The sequence below is a fragment of the Hibiscus syriacus genome, unplaced genomic scaffold (assembly GCF_006381635.1).
Source record: "Hibiscus syriacus cultivar Baekdansim isolate YM2019G1 unplaced genomic scaffold, ASM638163v2 tig00111402_pilon, whole genome shotgun sequence".
Taxonomy (NCBI): domain Eukaryota; kingdom Viridiplantae; phylum Streptophyta; class Magnoliopsida; order Malvales; family Malvaceae; genus Hibiscus; species Hibiscus syriacus.
The window spans coordinates 7,750,925-7,772,936 of NW_024063082.1; the positions used below are offsets into that span (position 1 = coordinate 7,750,925).

The following is a 22,012-nucleotide window of genomic DNA, read 5'->3' on the forward strand; positions in this document are numbered from 1 at the left end:
AGATGCATCCTCAAGACATGGAGAAGACAACGTTCGTCATAATGTGGGGAACTTTCTGTTACAAGGTGATGCCCTTCGGACTGAAGAATGTTGGGGCAACATATCAGATAGCTATGGTGACCCTATTCTATAACATGATACATAATCGACGACATGATTGTCAAGGCACAAACTGAGAATGAACATGTCGAGAATCTGAGGAAGCTCTTCCAGAGATTGAGGAAGTTCCAACTGAGATTGAACCCTAGCAAGTGCATCTTCGGGGTAATATCCGGGAAACTTTTAGGCTTCGTGGTCAGCAGAAAAGACATCGAGGTTGATCCCGATAAAGTTAAGGCTATTCAGAGTTTACATCCACCACGAACACAAAAATAGGTCAGAGGTTTTCTAGGCAGTTGAACTACATAGCACAGTTCATATCTCAGTTAACCGAAAAATATGACCCAATCTTCCGTCTTCTCCGAAAGAACAATCCAAGAGCATGGGTTACACTCCAGATTGCATTCGAGAAAGTAAAGGAGTATTTGTCTCACACTCCAGTCCTGATGTCCCCTATCCTTGGAAAACCTCTGTTATTATATCTATCTATCTTCGAGAACTCAATGGGTTGTGTCCTGGGTCAACATGACGAATCTGGAAGAAATGAAAGAGCCATCTATTATTTGAGCAAGAAGTTCACCGATTGCGAGGTCAGATATCCTCCTATCGAAAAAGTTTGTTGTGCTCTAGTATGGGCCATAAAAAGACTCTGACAATATATGTTGTATCACACTACTTGGCTGATTTCCAAGTTAGATCCTTTAAAGTACATGATGGGTGTGCCTGCTCTATCAGGAAGGTTAGCCCGATGACAGATGCTCTTGTCTGAGTTTGACATCGAGTACGTGAGTCAGAAAGAAATCAAAGGTAGTGTCATATTGGAGTTCTTGGCAAGTAGAACCGATGAGAATTACGAGTCATTAGACTTTGATTTCCCATATGAAGACTTGATGGCCATATCCATAGAAGAAGCAAGTACTTCAACAGACAGTTCCTGGAGAATGTATTTCGATGGGGCATCAAATGCATTAGGACATGGCATTGGGGCAATCTTGATCTCTCTAGAAGGGTATCACTACCCATTTACCAGCAGACTGAACTTCAATTGCACCAATAACATGGCAGAGTATGAAGCCTGTGGCTTGGAATCCGAGCTGCACTTGGGCAAAGCATAAAGACCTTGCGGATATACGGAGATTCAGCATTAGTAATCTATCAGCTCCGCAGAGAATGAGAAACCAAGGATACAAAGCTGATGGAATACCAGAGACTAATATTGGATTTGCTCAAAGGATTTGATGAAGTCGCATTCCACTACGTGCCTAGAGAGGAAAATCAAATGACTGACGCTTTAGCTACCTTAGCAGTCACATTCAAGGCTGGCGGGAAGTCTGAAATGATGCCAATTAACATGCAGCCGTATGAGTACCCAGCTCATTGCTACTAAATTAAAGAAGTGAAAGACACTAAGCCTTGGTACTACAACATTCTGTAGTATATCAAGCATCGAAGTTATCCAGAGGAAGCCACCGAAACCGATAAAAGAACCATTAGAAGGATGGTAGTTGGATACATCCTTGACGGAGAGGTCTTGTACAAGAAAAGTCATAATCAAGTCTTGTTAATGTGCGTCGATGTTGAAGAAGCAAAGACGATAGTGGAAGAAGTACATGACAGAGTCTGTGGAGCACATGCAAATGAACATATAATGTCAAGACAAATAATGAGATGCAGATATTTTTGGTCCACACAGGAAAGTGATTGCATTAACTATGCTAGAAGATATCATAAATGTCAGATTTACGGAGATAAAATCAATGTTTCACCTCATCCACTTCATGTAATGACGTAGCCCTGGCCTTTCTCTGTGTGGGGCATGGACTTTATCGGGCAAATCCATCCAAAGGCTTCGAATGATCACCGTTTCATTCTCGTGGTAACTGATTACTTCACGAAATGGGTAGAGGTTGCATCATATCCCAGTGTCACTCAGTCCACTATTTGCAAGTTTCTGAAAAAAGAAATCATATGTCGGTATAGTCTACCTGAAAGGATCATTACCGATAACGCTACAAACTTGAACAATAAGATGATGAATGTTGCTTGTGAATAGTTCAACATAAAACATCACAATTCCACTACTTACAGACCAAAGATGAACGGAGCAGTAGAAGCAGCAAACAAAAACATTAAGAAGATAGTGGAGAAAACGACTGAAACTTACAAAGACTGGCATGAGAAGTTGCATTTTGCTTTGTTCACTTATCGAACCTCGGTACGAACCTCGACTGGGGCAACTCCATTTTCATTAGCTTATGGAATGAAAGCAGTGCTACCCATTGAAGTAGAGATTCCGTCACTCCGGGTCTTGACAGAAGTCAAACTGGATGATGCAAAATGGGTACAATCCAGATATGACCAGCTTAATCTGATAGATGAAAAGAGACTGAAAGCCATTCATCATGGTCAAATCTATCATAAACGAATGATCCGAGAACATGACAAAAATGTACGCCCGAGAATATTCCGCGAAGGAGATCTGGTGCTAAAAAGAATTTGGCCAGTCCTGAAAGATTTCCGAGGAAAATGGACGCCAAATTGGGAAGGACCTTATGTCGTGAAAAATGCCTTCTCTAGAGGAGCCCTTATCATGGCTGAATGGAAGGCATCTTAAGTCGAAGAAATGAAAAAGAAAAAAGGGAAAAACAAAAAAGAGAAAAAACGTTTAGGGTGAAAACCCGAAAGGGCGCCCTAGATTGAAAAAAGAACAAAAGAACAAAAGAAAAAGAAAAAGAAAAATAAGGTGGGTTCAAAATAAAATATTGCAAAGGGCGTCTTGCAACCAAGGATGGGTCCAAGTTGAAAACCTGAAAAGGGCGATTTGGATATTGACGGTAGAAACATCCCGGCATCTGAATCTTCTATAAACTCAACAAGTCAGAGAAATGTTGCACTCTCCATAACGTTGTCGCATTTTCAAAGATCCCTTGGCAAAGGTTGTTTTCAAAGTCACCTAACAACTTTTCAGCCCAGAAGTGCCCACATTATCGAGATCTAAGACATTCATTTCATACTTCATCATGTATTCATTTTCCAAAATGTTTGTCATGTATTATTTGTTTTTCCCCTTATGAATAAAGATAATATTTTCTCTAAATCAATTTCTTTTAAGCATCTTAAGTTGAACTTAAACCTAATGATTTGTTTACTTCTGCAAAAGATAATCACATATTACTGTACAAAGATTCATTGAAAAGTACAGGTACTCGGAAGCCGATAAAGGCTCAGGCACATACTTGAGATGGTCGGGAAAGCATTTCTTAAAGAGAAAATAACCTCAGTGACAAAAAATGCCTTATAATACACGATTTTAACTAACTTTTTTTGGATTTGCCAAAATGACCAACTAAATCGCAATGCGATCGATAATTCGCAACGCGATCTCCGGTATCGCAAATCAGTTTCCAGATTCGCAACGCGAACTTCGACTATCGCAACACGAACTTGGACTATCGCAACACGAACTTGGACTATCGCAATGCGATTTACATATTCGCATTGCGATAGTACAAGTTCGCATTGCGATTTTCCAAATTCGTTGCGATAGTCGAAGTTTGCGTTGCGATTTATTCCAAATTCGTTGCGATAGTCGAAGTTCGCGTTGCGATTTTCCAAATTCGTTGCGATAGTCGAAGTTCGCGTTGCGATTTATTCCAAATTTGTTGCGATAGTCCAAAATTGCAACGACTGGTGGTATTGCATTTGTTTCTTAAGAATTTTCTCTAAAAAGATAGTATTCGTGCGGACGTGTCGAAGACACGTATTACCACGACCACGACCCGAGACGAGACGGACGACAACGGTGGCGGCGCGTGAGAGTCCCCCTTGTTCTCTATCACTCAACAAGGAAGTGGGAAAGCCAAGCCTTAAATACCATTCCCAATAGTGTTTCCAATACTATGTGGGATTGAGCATTACCAACACTTTTTTCCAATACAATGTGATTATTCAGGAAACAATTAACAATCATGCACCTTAAAACAACTGAATCAACAACCAATTGCATTAGTATTATACGATTAAATATGTCATAACTAAAAGTCAATCTACAATCAATCGCGATTATTGCAATTTTAAGCAAAACATTCAAAAATAATATCACTATTTAAGGCTCAATCCCACATAGTATTGGGAACAAGTGTTGGTAATTCTCAATCTCATATAGTATTGGAAACACTATTGGGAATGGTATTTAAGGCTGGCTTTCCCACTTCCTTGTTGAGTGATAGAGAACAAGGGGGACTCTCGCGCGCCGTCGCCGTCGCTGTCTCGTCTCGGGTCGTGGTCGTGGTAATACGTGTCTTCGACACATCCGCGCGAATACTATATTTTTAGAGAAAATTCTTAAGAAACAAATGCAATACCACCAGTCGTTGCGATTTTGGACTATCGCAACGAATTTGGAATAAATCGCAACGCGAACTTCGACTATCGCAACGAACTTGGAATAAATCGCAACGCAAACTTGGACTATCGCAACGAATTTGGAATAAATCGCAACGCGAACTTCGACTATCGTAACGAATTTGGAAAATCGCAACGCGAACTTCGATTATCACAATGCGAACTTGGACTATCGCAATGCGAATATGTAAATCGCAATGCGATAGTCGAAGTTCGCGTTGCGAATATGGAAACTGATTTGCGATACCATAGATCGCGTTACGAATTATCGATCGTATTGCGATTTAGTTGGTCATTTTGGCAAATCTAAAAAAAGTTGGTTAAAATCGTTTATTATAAGACATTTTTGGTTACTGAGGTTATTTTCTCTTTCTTAAATCAAGAACATCATATTTACACATTTGAAGAATTCAAGATCGGGAATCAGAACTTCCAGATTCCAGAATCAATAGTCAACACGACAGGCAACCGAAGATCGAGATTTCTCTCCATAGCCCAGAATAACATATATTGCATATGCATTTTAGGCATACCTAAGAGCAGTGGATCCATAACATCGCATATATGCATACCTTTGCAGGTTTTTATCTAGAGCCAATTTCAACTTCGCAGTGAAGGATATTGGACTCAAAATGACACAATTTGCTCAAGAATAGATTTTAACTTTACGACGAAGAATATCTGACTCGAAGCTAAACTTTACAATAAAGGGGTCATCCACGGTTTCAACTTCACGGCGAAGGGAATCGTGTCCACCCACAACATACAATACTTGGATTTCAACTTCACGGTGAAGGATATTCAAGTCAAGGCTCAACTTCACGGCGAATGGGGCATCGGTGATTTCAACTCCACGACGGAGGATGTCGTACCCACACATCCACAATTTCAACCCCATGACAGAGGATATCGTGCCATTTGAGGCTCAACTTCACGACGAATGAGCTTCCCAGTTTCAGAGCCAATTTCAACTTTATAGCGAATGATAATGGACTCAAGATAACACAAGTTCAACTTCACAACGAAGGGGCGACTGGTTGTCAACAAACAACTTCCCAGTCTCAGAGCCAATTTCAACTTCACAGCGAAGGATATTGGACTCAAGACAACACAAGCTCAACTTCACAACGAAGGGGCGACTGGTTGTCAACAAACAAATTCCCAATTTCATAGCCAATTTCAACTTCACAGCGAAGGATATTGGACTCAAGACAACACAAGCTCAACTTCACAACGAAGGGGCGACTGGTTGTCAACAAACAACTTCTCAGTTTCAGAATCAATTTCAACTTCACAACGAATGATATTGGACTCAAAAAAGAACAAGCTCAACTTCACAGCGAAGGGGCGGTTGATTGTCAACAAACAACTTCTTCAGTTTCATTCAGAGTCAATTTCAACTTCACAGCGAAGGATATTAGACTCGAGACAACACAAGCTCAACTTCACATCGAAGGGGCGGTTGACTGTCAACAAAAACTTTCCCAGTTCCAGAGCCAATTTCAACTTCACAACGAAGGATATTGGCCTCGGAACAGCGCAACTTACATTAGATTTCAACTTCACAACAGAGGATATCCAATTCCCATGCTCAACTTCACAAACAGATTGACCCAACTTCACGACGAAGGAGTTATCTGTAACACCAAAGTCTTCAGGTCAAGTTTCACCTTCACGACGAAGTATCTTGAGCTAGAAGACGATTCAGAGGCCACTCGCCAAGAGCTTTAAGTTTGATTTCAACTTCACGACGAAGGATATCGCGCTTAAAAGCTTCCAGTTCAACTCAACCTCACGATGAGGGAGTCATTTCACATTTCAGTTTAAATTGACAAACCAGTCCTGTATCAAGTTTCAACTCTACGACAGAGGACATTCGATATAGAAGAATTTTGGTGCCTTTTAATCTTTGCTCTATTTTCGTTACATGATAAAGAGCAAAGAGGGGCAGCTGAAGACACCAAATCTTGACCAACTAATGTTACTATTTGAAAATTATATTATATAATAATATTTATATTCATTTTTTTCTTTTACAGGGCCCAAGAATAAATAAACGTTGTAGCCCAACAATAGGTGGCCTAAGTACAAGCCAGCAGACCCAACACACGCAACCCACTGAAGCTAGGGTCCTAGCGAGACTATCATCTAGCGTCGCAATGAGGGAAACCTGTCCCAGCAGAGGACTCCTCGCCATGTAGTCCCCATTGTACACGCCTCCCCAACATCCCAAGTTCTCCGGCGCAAGGAAATCACACGAAGCCAACCGTCAACAACAAGCAAAGCGGCGTATTAGTTTAGGACTTCAACAACCAAACCGAGTTTTACTCGGATTAGAACTCTAAAAATAGGCTTGTGTTTCTATTATAAATAAATGTAACACATTATCACGAGAACACACAATATATTACCACAATGATTTCATACGAAATACGCACAAAAACACACAGAAGAAATACCAAAAAATCCGAGGGATTTCGCGATTTTGGAGCACTTTGTTATAAACATTTCAAGAGAAATAGAAAATGTATCGATTTCTTTTACCTTGTTCATCCATCTGTAGCCCTTGCATGTTGATATTTCCTCAAGATTTGGCTTAAAAACAATAAAAAAACGAAAGGCCGAGGACCCAGGGAGGGGATATTCGAAAAGATCTTGCTAGATCTACCCTCCCGATGCCATTTTCTTTAAAAAGAGCCACTATTTTTTCTGGAAAACGAAACCTTAGTTCTTCGTAGTTGAAGAACGTTCGAGAAAATCAGAGAATGGGGAAGGGTTTCATGAGTGAAGAAGAGGAAATTAAATATTCAGCCAAAATGTTGGCTTATATGCATGACCCATGGGTCATTGGCAGCCCACGTGTTGACCCGCTTCTCACCCTGGACCTGCTTGTTTTCTAAACAAGAAGGGTAAACTCGCTTTTGATCCCCCGTAATTTTAAAGACCTCTATTTTAGCCCCAAATCAACTTTAATCCCCCCCGATTATTTCAAAATTTGGCCCCAATTTTTATCTTTTCTTTCATAGCAGTCCCTTATTTATTATATACATATTTTTATTTATTTCTTTTTGTTAATTCGTATTATTAAATATATATATATTAATTATTTTTATTTTAATATTTTTTTATTTACCTTGTTTAAAGTTATTATATATATATATATATATATATATATATAACTATTATTTTTATTTATTTCTTTTTGTTAATTCGTATTATTAAATATATATTAATTATTTTTATTTTAATATTTTTTATTTACCTTGTTTAAAGTTATTATATATATATATATATATTTATAACTATTATTATTATTATTTTACTATTAACGTATATAAATATATTTTTATTTTTTTCTCTTTTGTTACTATTATTATCATTATATGTATATTCTTTTTTATTTATTTTATTTTATTTCTATTTTTTTCTTTTATTACTATTAACATATGTATACAATAATAATAACAAAACCCTATTCACATATGTAATGAGGTAAGGGAGAGGTATGGTAGTAGGCTACCCCCAACGCCAGGTTGAGAGCAGTTTCCGTGGAAGACCTCCGGCAGTCAGAAAATTAAAAATAAAGATAAAATGTAATGCATGTATAAATAAATAAATGAATAAATAAATATATAGTTGGACACTCTTCATATGCAGTTTTCGTATGCGCGTCTGTAATGAGAAGTAATCCCTGAAAATAAATCTCAATGAAGTACAAAAAATGAAGATTCAAGATCTGCTATCAGATCGTCTAGAAACATATTTGAAACGAAACCTATAATGGTTTCCAGATCTTAAAAAAAGAATAGATTAAGTTGATACCCAATCGTATTTGTTTTACTAGGCTTTTGGGTCATATATATATATATATATATTTAATTATATTTTTATATTTTTTATACTTCTTTATTTTTTGTTTTCATTTATTTATATTATATTATATTATTATTATTATTATTATTTTACTTTATTAAATTGCTTTTCATTATTATATTTATTATATATATATTATCATAATGTTTTTGTTTAATTATTTTTACTATATTATAAATATATATCACACTCATTTATTAACTAGGACCCCACCTCTTATTATTTTTTTTCCTTCCCGTCATTTATACTTCACTAAACCTTGACTTTCTTTTTTTATTTTTCGGTGTAATTGCTTTTTTTACTATTTATTATCATTGTTATTATTTTTACTTAATAATTATATATTTTTATTTCTTTTTTAGTTTTTCATCATTTATTTATTTATTTATTCCATTATATTTTCTTTATTTTATTTACTTTTATTTTTTCCTATAATGCGTTTCTCAACTTTTTAAGGGTACACTTTCAAATCGATCGGAGGTAAGTAATTTTGGATCGTTATTTTACCTTTTAAGTTAAACTTACAATTTTCTTATTTAATGACAACTGGAAATTATGTAGTACCGAAATGGAAGTTCAAGGGTGCTAACCCTTCCTTGACTGTAACCGACTTCCGAATACGACATATCACTGGTAAGACGCAGATCAGGTAAGAAATAAGGTATTCGATCAGCCCATTTTTAATAAAATAAATGATCGGTGGCGACTCCTAACTTATTTTCTTAAGTTAAAATCCAATTCGAGGCCTAATCGAAAGACGGTTCCGACGTATTCCAAAGATAAAAGCCATCGCCTCGGTTGATTTTGGAGTTTGAGGAGGGTCGAGATTCTGAGCCATGCCGCCCACTACCATCCCATGTGGTCACGAGCAACGATCCCTATTCCCTACTACCGCCTCTCCAGATTATGGGAAATAAGCGCCGTCAACATTAATTTTGATAACTCCCTCATCGGGGTTGCACAATCGCGTCTTATGTGGAGCACGCATCAAAGCAGCATCAGGTTTGGACGTAGCCCTTTTTTAATGCTTCCTTAGCTTTCCAAATGCTCGACCAAGCAAAGGAACCTGTCGCACTAATCTTAACTTCAAGAAAACTTGTGTTGGGATAATATTCAAACCTGATTTTCAAGGACGATAATATTAAAAAGCTTGAGATTTCGAAAGTTCATATATCCTTCTCTTTTAACCTGACAAACTTGATTCCACACTACGAGAGCCCATCCACTTAACCCATCACGGCTCGACCACCAAAACATACGCATAAGTGAAATAATAGAGTCGAGAATACCATTCGGAAGAAAGTAGTAAGACATGGCATAAGTGAAGTAATAGATCTCGTTTTCGTTTTTTAAGTGTTCACTTTTGGTCACTTGATTTTAAATGACATTAGTTTGATAATGTAATATACTAGCAAAAAGCTTAATTTTTAATTTTATCATTGAATTTTATATAAAATACTAATTTAATCTTTTAATTTTAGATATACTATTAATTTGACCTTTGAACTTTAGATAAATTATTAATTTAATTCATGAATATGATCAAAATCTTTCTTTATCAGTTGATGTTTAACATCGTCGCCAATCATCACCGATCATCATTGTCAACAACAGTTGTATCTCATAACTTTAGATTTTATCTTATACAAAAATGAAATCATGGACAAATACATTGAAGATATTCTTCTTAAGGTTGCACTTCAAGTTACATATAGTGGTCCATGTGTGACATACATTGACAAAGATGGATATGGTAACTTTATCAATGTGATTCATAGTGAAATCTAAAGTTTAAAGATCATATTAAAAATAAATCATTTTTACTAATTTATCATATCATAAAATTAATTATATTAATTTTTTAGTGATCATACGTTATATATCGATAACACAAGTAGTTAAAATGTAATTTTCTTAAACATGGTCGATTGATAACGCAAGTAGTTAAAAATGTAATTTTATTAAATTTGATGACAAAAATGAACACTTATAAAATAAAAGCGATCATTTTGATAGTTTACCCTAAAAATTAATATTGTGTTCTGTTGGGATGTGTCTCTCTAAAAGACATTTGCAAGCCGCGATAGCATAGATTCTTGTTCTCATAAAATTAAATAATAATATTTTAAATTAATTCAGAGTGTCAGGCCAATCGTTTTCCGCCACATTTCCGTTCCTTCACAACGTGTAGATTTTATAACATCTGTGGACTCGAATCTTTGCCATTTTCTTCCCTCGGTTTCCCCTCTTTCCTCCTTTTTATCTCCGATCATCTCTGTTCCTTTAATTCCTCTTTTGAAAACTTTTAATAAAAATAATTTATCTTAATGGCTAAAACATCCGCCACCTTCTTCTGTTCTTTCTTTCCCTTTCCTTCCCTTTCTCTATGGAGAGAACCCAATTATTCTCTCCCAAATTCCTTCAGATTCTCCAATCGTCCCTCTCGATTTATTCGTTTCTCTTCCAAAGCTTCAGATTCCGGCGGCTTCGTTGGTGATGATTCTTTTGGTTTCTTTCCTTGGTCCCCTTCCGAAAATGGTATTCAGAAATGTTTTTTCATCGCAGTCAACGGAACAGGGACAAGATATATGTATTTTTATAGATTAATGTTGCTTCTTTTACGTAACGAAATAGATAATTGAATTGAATTGATGAAAGAGTCATAGGTGTTGAGGATATTGGGGCATTTTTTTTAAGTTTTGCGTTGTGGTTTATATTATTGTTCTATAAAGGGTCATAGCTGTTAAGAATTGAATTGATTTGATGTTATTGTTCTTTGTATTTAACTGGAATTTGCAGATGTGGAATGGGTTCAAGAGGAGAGAGTCACTTTGTTCACTTCAGAAGGATTAATTCAAATCGGAGGTTCAATGATTCCGCGGCGTATAGCTACTTCTGATGTATGTGTTCTTATTACCTTGTTATTACTCTTTTATTACTCGGTCAAATTACTGTTTCCGTCGCTGCACTACACTCAATTTGGTGGCTTAGTACCTGTATTTGATTCAATTATGGTTATCAAAGTAGTTATTTTCTACTAATTTAGTTATTTGGACCAATGCATAACATTAATAATTAGGACAGATTTATGCCAAAAATATGGGGATTTGATCCCTAGATTGAGTATAGCACAGAGATGAAAACTATAATTTGACTATTCTAACACTGAGTATGTACATGCATACATACATATCTGTCTTTAGGAATAAGTATAAAAGTACCTTTATTTGAGAATGAAGATTTCAAAATATGGGAGAATATTCTTATAACTCTTTCATAGAGTATTTAAGAGTCATCAACGATTATGTTGTTAATTGACCTAAGAAAAATGGAACTTCGAACTTAGATGGTATATGGGACTCTAGTCTTAACATTTGTTTCATTGGTTCATCTTTTTTAGAATATGTAGTTTATTTGGATTTTGGCTGAACAATTTTGTTATATGTGCAGAAGAAACAGGGGAAGTCAAAAGCATCTCAAAGATTACAACGGTTTCAAGAGAGTAATTACATGGATCCTAACCAAGGCTTATGTCTAGGTGCTCTTTTCGACATTGCAGCGACAAATGTAAGAAACTTCCATGCTGTTAATTTGTTATAAACTTGAGGTTTCAATCCTAAAATACTTAAGACACGTGGTTTGGCCAATCTAGGGACTTGACATGGGCAGACGGCTTTGTATCATTGGCTTTTGCCGTTCCATTGAGATGCTCAGTGATGTTGTAGAAGATACTGTTTTAGAGCATGGTGGGGAGGTATGCAGCATTGGACCAGAATCATCTTTTCTTAAATCATTACCACATTTCAGTTTTACATGCACAAAGAAATTGAGTTTAAAATAGTACCCGAGACCTTCTAAACTAATATTTCATAATATTGCCTTAACTTTTAAGATTCTCTCACCATATCTTTTGTTTGAGCTTTTTGTTCCTTTGTTTTATCAGGTACCAGAGTCCATGTTAATGTTTTAGTTATTATATTGAAAGCTTGATAGGACTAGTCAACTAGCATCTAAAACTTGGAGTAAGCAATCTTTTGTTTGTTTAGTCAAGGACTCAGGTGTAAGTATCAGGTATGATTTATGAGTATGGATCTGAAACGGATATGGTTAGTTTTTTTTATATATTTTATCTATGTATTTGGAAGATCTTTAGAGTTCATGTCTCCATATCCATGTGTCAAACACGGATATTCAAGAAAAATTGAAGAGTTCGAGCAACAAAAGTTCACAATTGGTAGTTGTTGACCCCATTCTCATATTCAATCAGACATACAAGTCTGATATATTTACTAAACAAATCATGAAAATGTATTTGCTGAGTTTTCCGGGTAGAATCCTCAGCTTTGAGTGGTCTTCCGTTTTAGTAGCTTTCTTAAACTTTGAATCAAAACCAATATGATATGATTAGAAACCTATTGGTTAACCTTCAAAATGTTGTTTTATGCCCTCCTTTCTAAACTGTTCTCTTACACGTATCGCGACATGCATTCGTATGATCATTGCCTGCTGATCCTTGGAAAGGTCTGCTTGCCTTATTGTAGCTACTTGTAGTTTTGAGATATTCACATCTATCCATAATGTTCAGGTCGTTGCAGCGGAGAAAGCCATCAAAGGTGGATTGCACGAAAAGCTTACCATGACAGTTGCAGTGCCATATCTCTGGGGTGTTCCCCCTGCTTCCGATACGCTTCACCTTGCCGTAAGAAGTGGTGGAGGGATTGTTGAGAAGGTTTATTGTCAATGGGATTTTTGTAAATAATTCATGAATTTCTTCTAACCATTATTACCTTGTTGTCTCCCTTTGTGCATGCTGTACATATAACTGTTGTATTCGTTTATACAAAACAGAATGTTGTATTTAAACTCACCAACCCAATTCATTACTTGGGAATTCATTGTCCATATCCAATTGATTATTCTTAGTTTTCTGTTTATGCCATCATCCTTGACTGCTTAATATTTAATAACCTCTAAAATCATTAACTGATTATTTTATTATCAGATTCTGACACGAAATGTTTGAGATGTTACATGTTTTCAGTTTTTCCGTCTTAGATTGCAACTTTATTTTTGTTACTTTGAAAATATCTAGATTTTAACTCACGCACATTTGCAAACTATGCTATTCGAACCCAGATCATCAAGGGAGAACAAAATTTCCTGAATCACCGATACCACTTCAAAGGTTCTTAGATTGCAACTTAACTAACAGATCATGGATGTCTTTTTAGAGTTTAACTCAACACAACGTCACGTGAGAAACAGCTTTGGTTTGTTCTTTAACATCGCTATTTCAATCACTTTCATGTCGATATGCCTCTGTTTTTAGCCAGGGAAATGGAAGCAGCGACAGAAATTAGAAACTTGATCAGTATGAGTAAACAGGTGATCATCTTTAACAAGAAAAGACAAATGCTTAAAATCTAGTATACAACATGATCTATGTACTTATAGCTTCCAGTATATGCCCAGTTTGTGCAAGATGCCCGAAAGGACTCCGTAGAACACAATTTCCGCAAATATCACGTACAAAAGGGTCCCTAACCGCACCGAGTGCCAAACGTTGTTGAAAATGTGTTTTTGGATCCAAAACACCTGAACATATATACAGAAAATTTCATGAAATTGTGATTATCCAGTTAGTAGTTTTTAATCTTAAAAGAAAGGGTGATTGATGTTACTTACAAGGGTATTGTTTGTTGACTCATAATACCATCCGTTTACAAATGCAGGAAGGATGCCTTGCGCCCCAAGCACATATATCAGCATTGCGTTCATGCCTATCCATTCCAGGAACAAAAATGGTGTCCTCAATCCCCAAACATCAATCTGTTTCATTTATTTCACCAATGGAACATTGGAAAGTAGGATCCGTTAGCATTGACGAATAAGAATACGATGAGTTCAAGAGTATGAAATTGTTTTTACCAGGATGTAGAATGCTGAGAATACGATCCCGGCTGCACCGGCAGTGAAACACACATAGCTGAAGCTGTAAAGCTGTTTGTTGATGGGAATGGCTACAAATTTGCAGAGAGAAAAAAAATCGGGTTTTAGATATCAACTTTGCGTAGTTAAATGGAAACTGATTTCAGGAGCCTCACCATCTGTAAAATGAAGAATGATGGCCACTATAAGTAAGCCTAATGCCATTGGTACCCATTGCTTGAGCCTCTCTGAGTGACCCTATAAAAAGAACACTTTGATTTTTCAGTTCCCTGGAAACTACAATCCCATGATACATATTATAGTTTCAAAAGTTTCTAACCTTGAAATGAATTAAAATGTGTCCATAATGGATTCCGATAGTGCCGGAGAGGATAGCTGAAATTGAACTAAGAAAGAACAAGAACCAATAAAACCACTGCATATGGATAATGTTTACAATGAAGTTATGGTTAAATAAAGTATACCTTAGCAAGCCTTCTGGTTCGAATGGTGCTCGGCACCAACTCGGTGCATCCTCACGGAAAGGACCTGCACTTGGAGAACTATGAGTGCAAGCCTACAATTTTGTTGAAACAAAGTAAAATATCAGATGGTAATCAGTGATGACTCGGCTAATGTATTGCAGATTGAAGCTCACAAAGGACTAACCTTTAGGCGTTGCCAGACCGGATAAGCATAAAGATGGTTAATGCCCCAAACCTCTCGATCAACGTAACCGACGGCATTGCAAGCGGGTCCTAAGTGTCCTCTCATCCCACATTTTACCTTAAAATAGCAGAGCATGAAAAAAACAGTCGATTGTTAACTGAAGTCTGGAGGAACTTGATAAACCTTATGCGTTAAGGTTTTGAGATATAATATTCGTGTGATACCGTGTATCGTGTTGTTTTGTCGTCTGTCTTTACAACAAAGCTCCAATCTGGGACGTATAGTGAATATGTTGTGACCATGTAAATGACAAAAGCAATGAATCCTCCAAACCTAAATTTTCAATTAGACAAAAGGATTGTAAACTTTAGGTGAACTTCGAAGCAAGGATACCGATCAGTGAGTGTCATCAAATACCGGCACGGTGTATATCGGTACTTTAGGAAAATGAAGAGTTCGAATAACATCGATTATGATTGGAAACATAGAATCTGTGTCTTCGTTTACCATTGCCAGCGGTAAGCAGTGAAAATTGATGAATATCCAGGTTTCAAAACTGTTGGTCTGAGCTTTGTGGTGAGAGTCTCTATTAAAGCTACAATGAAGTAAACCAAAGCTATTCTCTGTTTACACATAAGAAATTCATAATTAGCTGATCGATCCATTTAATTACGCAATCGCCATTCGATTCTGCTAAAGATGAAAGATGTTATGACCTGGAGGATTCCACACCATCGGATTTGTTTCATGTCAACTCCATAAACGAGATCATTTGGTGCATGGGAGTATCCACCTGCAGATTTCAATTTCCTTAAGATTGGTTTCTAAGTTTTTTTTTTTTACATATATTTGGAGAATTATATCCCAGAGTTATATATCTGAATATTTGGGAGTGATGACTACCTTGCAACAAAACTCCCCAAAATAGAAGTTTTAGAGTTCTCAAGCATATCTTTCTAATTGCATCCTTTACCTTGGGAATTTTCTGCAACAGGTAATATCTATTAGAAAAACTGAAAATTAAGGGGGTATCGTTTGAAATCTATACCTTGAGAGCCAACGCAATGGCCACCCCAACAATAAATAGAAAAAAAGGCATAACATAGTCGGCCAGTGTGCATCCATTCCATGGCGAGTGATCAATCCGAGCATATGCTCCCCCAGCATCATCTACCAATATCATCAGCTACATCCACAGATCGAAAATTTGAGTGCCGAAACTATCAACAATGATAGAACTGAATTCGAAAAACTCGAGTAACTTGCAACTTGCGAGCACTCACTTACCACGATGGTGAGTCCTCTAAAGGCATCCAGGGTCGCAATCCTCTTTGTCTTTTGCTTTACTAATGGTGGTTGTTGTTGCTGCCGCTCCTGCAACTGCAACTGTTGTTGTTCTTCAACCAGCTTGTCTTCCTTTTTCCCCATGTTTTCTATGTCTTCTCCTGCATGATCCACTTTTGAACGAGCTAGCCCTTCTTCCATCTTTCCAGGATCCGCCATGAGTTACTGTAAAGCAAGGATATACAAAGTAGGAAAAGCTTGGGGGATGACAAAAATGAAGGCAAAGAGAGACAAGTTTATAATCCGAGAGGTGGCCGGCAATAGTTGGTGCCTAAAGAGAAACGGTGGGGCCTAAATAGATACTTCAAAGTTAGAGTGAGACAAAAGGATAAGGGTTGATTCGGACCAATCAAAGAACAGGTAATGGCCGTTTAAGACATGAAACAGGTCCTCTGATTCCATGGTGGGTGGCTAGCAACTGTCATAACAGCGTGAGAATTGGGATGGTAAAAAGAAACAAACTAGTGGTAGAATTTGGGTTTAACACAGTAATTTCAATAGTATTAATTTAAACTGTCGAGTACCACGCTCCTGTTTTGTCCCCTTAGCTGTTTCCTCTAGTGTTTGATAGGAATCATAGTGCGAGAGAATCCATTGGAGCGGGTAGAAAACATAGTTTATTTCCGCGTAAGTTTAATTTAAAACTTTTAAGGTTGTCTTAGCTGTTTGATTGTAATTATCACTTCAAAAGATCATAATTTTGTTTTTAATGATCAACAACATGAGAGGATACGAATCCAAGAGTAGATACACATAAGGATAGACATTTCACTCAAATTTGATTTTGATCTGACTCGATTCCTTTCGGTCAGGTTTTTTTTTATGAAAAATTAATATTCGGGTTAGATTTTTTTGAAGAATGGGATTGGGTCGAGTTCGGTTTTAGAGTAAAAAAAAATCCAACTTGACCAAACCCGAGATAATATTATAAATATACCTAATATATTTAGGGATAATTACAATAATCTCTCTTTCATTATTATTATTTTAATTATGTCCTTATATTACTCAATAAAAATTATATATATATATATATATATATATATATATATATATATATATATATATATATATATATATATATATGGGTCGAGTGCGAGTTTTAACCTCAAAATCAGATTGGATAAAAGCCTCCTAAACCTAAATCAGATCGAGTGCAAGTGGAGATGTTTAATTTTCGAGTCAAGTTTGGTGTATAAAAAACCCAACCGGACTAGACTCATTGTTAGGTACACACCTACCATTGTCAATCTAAATTGTCAAATTACATTATTAGTCCTTCTAGTAAAAGCTAAAGAATAAATTAATCCCACTACACAATTTTATCTAGAGAAAATAACCTCAGTGACCAAAAATCCCATATAATATACGATTTTAACCAACTTTTTCCGGATTTGCCAAAATGACCAACAAAATCGCAATGCGATCGCTAATTCGCAACGCGATCTCCATTATCGCAAATCAGTTTCCAAATTCGCAACGCGATTATGACTATCGCAATGCGATTTTCCAATTTCGCGTTGTGATTTTCCCAATTCGTAATGCGAATAAGTAAATCGCAATGCGAATTTGGAAAATCGCAACGCGATAATACAAAATCGCAACGCGATACTGAATTTCGCAACGCGATACTGAATTTCGCAACGCGATACTGAATTTCGCAACGCGATACTGAATTTCGCAACGCGATACTTAATTTCGCAACGCAATACTGACTTTCGCAACGAGATAATACATAATCGCAATGCGATTTTCAAAGCGCCATTAGTATCGTAAAGCGTATTTTATTTTCAAATTCCAAACACGAATATTAATATATTGGAACACTGAACCGTCCACAGTATATCCCGTAATTGCAACTCATAACCTAAAACCTAAAATCACAACTCAGTCTCATCTCCATCTCTCACTCTCTCACCCATCTCCGACGAAATCCGTCTCCATCTCCGGCGAAATCCGTCTATCTCCATCTCTCAGAGCCACCCTCACAATCAGAAATGGAAAATCAACCAAATCAACCACCGAGGGTTAGTTTTTTTAATTATTTTCTTTTTGAAATTTTTGCATTATTATTAGGTTTTTCATATTGAAATTGATGATAAGTTTACTGGTAATTTCAATAATAGATTAACCATTTCACTTAGATTGCTTATTAAATCAACCGAGAATCGCAACACGAAATGAAAATCGCAACGACAAAATCGCAACGCGATTTTATTCTCTCGTTGCGATAGTCAAATTCGCGTTGCGATTGCTATTTTTCGTGTTGCGATTTTCATTTTCAGAAACTATTCTTCTTCTGCAAATTGAAACTTGAATGAATTGCATTACTTCAACCAAAAAACAAAGACAAATAAGAAATTCACAGTGTTGCAAATTTAAGTTTGAAGAATAGACTACTACTCTTTATGTTTATTATTGTTTTTGGTATATCTTCACAGTGTAGTTTTTGGTATATCTAACTTAGTATGTTTATTGTTTTTGTAGAACTTTTATTCGGCTCAATTGACCTTAAGAAATAAAGTCAGCCTGACCAAAACAATTGCGTCGAAGCTTTCACCTGCACAAAGAAAAATGTTTGAGGATACTTGCTTCGGGCCATGGCTGAAAGTACAACATCCCGGTGGAGATGCGATGTTGACACACATGTTTCTTCAAACCATGACTAGCGATCTACCAGATACTATACAACGTCGTGATGAAGAGATATGGTTTGATTTTCCACCGGCGTATACGTGTTTTGGGCGGGAGGAGTTTTGCTTAATCACCGGTCTACGCTTCGGACACGATGATGTAGGTCGGTACACTAGACACATTACCCGCCCATCATGGTTATCCCGGGTTTTTCCTGAGATGGAGAGGTCGAATCTACACGTGGAAGACCTGACGAGATTATTGAATAAGAAAGATGGTTTTACTCGGATGGATGACGTCGATGTTGTCCGAGTATGCCTTCTAATACTTTTGCATGCCGACTTTTTAGGCAGAAAGGCCAGACAACCTATTCCGAATGATCTAATCAAATTGGTAGAAGACCTAAATGCGTGGAACCTGTTTCCGTGGGGCTCGTATTTATGGAAAGCTACATGGAATAAGTTATCGTCTGCCTTGGATGATCGAAAAAGTTTGCATGACGATGGTTCCAAATGCACTTTGACAGGCTTTATTTGGGCCTTTAAGGCAAGAATTTTTATATAATGTTTCCAAAATTATAAGTAATTATTTAACAATTACTAATGTTTGTTATTATATTGTTTGTAGATTTGGATATTTGAGGCCTTTCCCGCCATGAAGACATATGCAATAAAAACTTCAAATGATATTCCCAGGGCTATTTCCTGGAAGAGGAAACAGACCTTGCAATGGGAAGATTTACTACGGTATACGACAATAAATAATGTAAGTTAACATAAATACTACCATATGTTTATAAACAAGTTATTACTAGTACACGTTTAACTTTGTTTGAGCTTTTATATTGTTAGGAGGCCAACACTCCATTACAGAGGCTGACACCCACGGAAGCTGAGCTTGCCACTGATTGGTGGCAAGCTAGTAAGCATTTTTTTGATGGCACGGATGATGAGCAGCCTCTACTTCGGGAGCCATCACCTCACCCAGAGCTATCACCTCACCCAGAGCCATCACCTGATCGACCCGACTATACATTTCCACAACGACAGCCATCACCTATTCTGTCACATCATCGAGCCTCTTCTCCACCATCACCGCAAGATAGACGACCGGCAAAGATGCCACGACGTTTATCTCCCTGTTCTCCACCTCCACGGGATGAGTTAGGGGAGTTACGTGATGAGGTCAATGCCTTGCGTGAGGAGGTCGGTACTTTACGCAAAGACGATGGTGCATGGCGTGTTGAGGTGTCTACTTTACGCGGTGAGGTAGCCGCTCTACGTGAGATGGTAGCATCGTTGCAGAATGAGGTTCATACTCTACGCAACGAGGTAAGTTTAAGATTTTTCATATTTAACTTGATGATAAATTTACTCGTAATTTCACTTAGATTAACCATTTCACTTAGATTGCTTAATAATTTCATTCAGTTGCTGCCAATACTGCTAAACTATTTTTGTTAGTATTTGTTTTTGGTTTTGTTTTTGTCTTTTGGTTGAAGTAATGCAATCCATTCAAGTTTCAATTTGCAGAAGAAGAATAGTTTACTTTCGCAACACGAAAATGACTATCGCAACGCGGAAATGGCTATCGCAATGCGAAATGAAAATCGCAACGAAAAAATCGCAATGCGAAATGAAAATCGCAACGCGAAATGAAAATCGCAATGCGATTTGTGTTTCGCGTTGCGATTTTCATTTTGCATTGCGATTTTGTCGTTGCGATTTTCATCTCGCATTGCGATAGCCATTTCTGCGTTGCGATAGTCATTTCCGCGTTGATTTAGTCATTTTCGCTTTGCGAAAGTAAGTTTCGTGTTGCAAAAGTAAACTATTCTTCTTCTGGAATGTTTATATATGTTGTCCTTTTAAATGTTTATATAAGTGCTTACTTCTGGAATGTTATCTGATGCATTTTGTGAACTATGATAGAATAATGACTTGGGTGAATACAATGCAAGTTTGAAACATATTTGTCTTTGTTTAATATCATGTCTGTTTATTTACTGATTTATGTATTAATTTTTTTAGCGGCCCGATAAGGTGGATGCTTTACGTCGGATTTTCCTTGCACGACGGAGTTCACGCATCAGACGGTGTGCACGTGCTATTACGTCTCCGTTCACCCCAATGGTGCGAAGACTCCGCAAGAAGAAGCCCGACTCACCTGTCATCCCTCAAGAGTCCCCTCCAATCGTTCAAGAGGCCCCTATCATCCCTCAAGAGTCCCCCCCACCGTTCAAGAGGCCACTGTCATCGTTGAAGAGGTCCCTCCCACCATTCCAGAGCCCGATTCATATGGGGTAATATATCGAATTATTGAGAAACCCCCACCGTTGTCGGACATGATGGATGAGAGTTGGCTCTCGTATGAGTTATCGGCTAGTACCCTTCCGGTATCTGAAGTGGAGAGGAGACAACTACCGGAAACAATTCTAGATAATACCCTTTGGGCTAAGACCGCAGTTGATTTTTATCTACATGAGCGGAGCTAAGGGTGTTACACTGACATAAGCAAACTCAACGATGAGATATATTTGTTGCTTAATCGGTCTTGGTGGGGTGTGTTATTAGGGGTTGAAGACAGTGGCTATTTCGATGGGGAGGTAAGTCTTATATTTGTCTTATATATGATTTTGATTAATTTTTTTAAAAAATTAATGTAATTCACTAATATATGTTTTTTTTGTAAAACAACATATCGATGCGTGGGTGTCACGTCTTCTAATAATAAGGAAACTTAGGAAAAATAAAAAAAATTCGCGATATATAATAATGTCGGCGGCTTTTCACGCAGTTCACTTGAAGAATCAATGAGATGAATCATTTTCGTTGGGCAATGGACAAGCTAAACTTTATCCTGCATGGTGGCAGGTCGATAAGGTTAGTGTTTATTTTTTAAATTTTTTAAAGGTGTTCATAAATAAGTGCGCAAATAAATGAATTATTACTTATGATTGCAGGTGTTTATCCCTATTTTGGAACGTCGTCATTGGCTTCTCGTCCAACTTCAACTCCCATCCCTGAAGATAATAGTATATGACAGCATGATAAATTACATA

At 37.0% G+C, this 22,012-nt stretch overlaps 2 protein-coding genes across 2 annotated transcripts; one reads left to right on the plus strand and one right to left on the minus strand.

Annotated features, from left to right (window-relative positions):
• The first annotated feature begins 10,622 nt into the window (after positions 1–10,622).
• Positions 10,623–13,318, plus strand: LOC120161599. The gene is made up of 5 exons (XM_039171822.1): positions 10,623–10,914; positions 11,176–11,276; positions 11,827–11,943; positions 12,029–12,130; positions 12,962–13,318. The coding sequence occupies exons 1-5, from the start codon at positions 10,704–10,706 to the stop codon at positions 13,133–13,135; spliced, it is 705 nt and encodes a 234-aa protein (XP_039027753.1). The 5' UTR covers positions 10,623–10,703; the 3' UTR covers positions 13,136–13,318.
• Positions 13,319–13,637: 319 nt separating this feature from the next.
• On the minus strand, positions 13,638–16,809 carry LOC120162030 (heparan-alpha-glucosaminide N-acetyltransferase-like). The gene is made up of 13 exons (XM_039172217.1): positions 16,261–16,809; positions 16,022–16,159; positions 15,877–15,958; positions 15,690–15,766; positions 15,481–15,596; positions 15,198–15,306; positions 14,974–15,090; positions 14,790–14,881; positions 14,645–14,711; positions 14,481–14,562; positions 14,305–14,396; positions 14,062–14,205; positions 13,638–13,971 (listed from the first exon to the last, which is right to left on the minus strand). Exons 1-13 carry the CDS (start codon positions 16,474–16,476, stop codon positions 13,825–13,827), a joined length of 1,479 nt encoding a protein of 492 aa, XP_039028148.1. The 5' UTR covers positions 16,477–16,809; the 3' UTR covers positions 13,638–13,824.
• Positions 16,810–22,012: the final 5,203 nt, after the last annotated feature.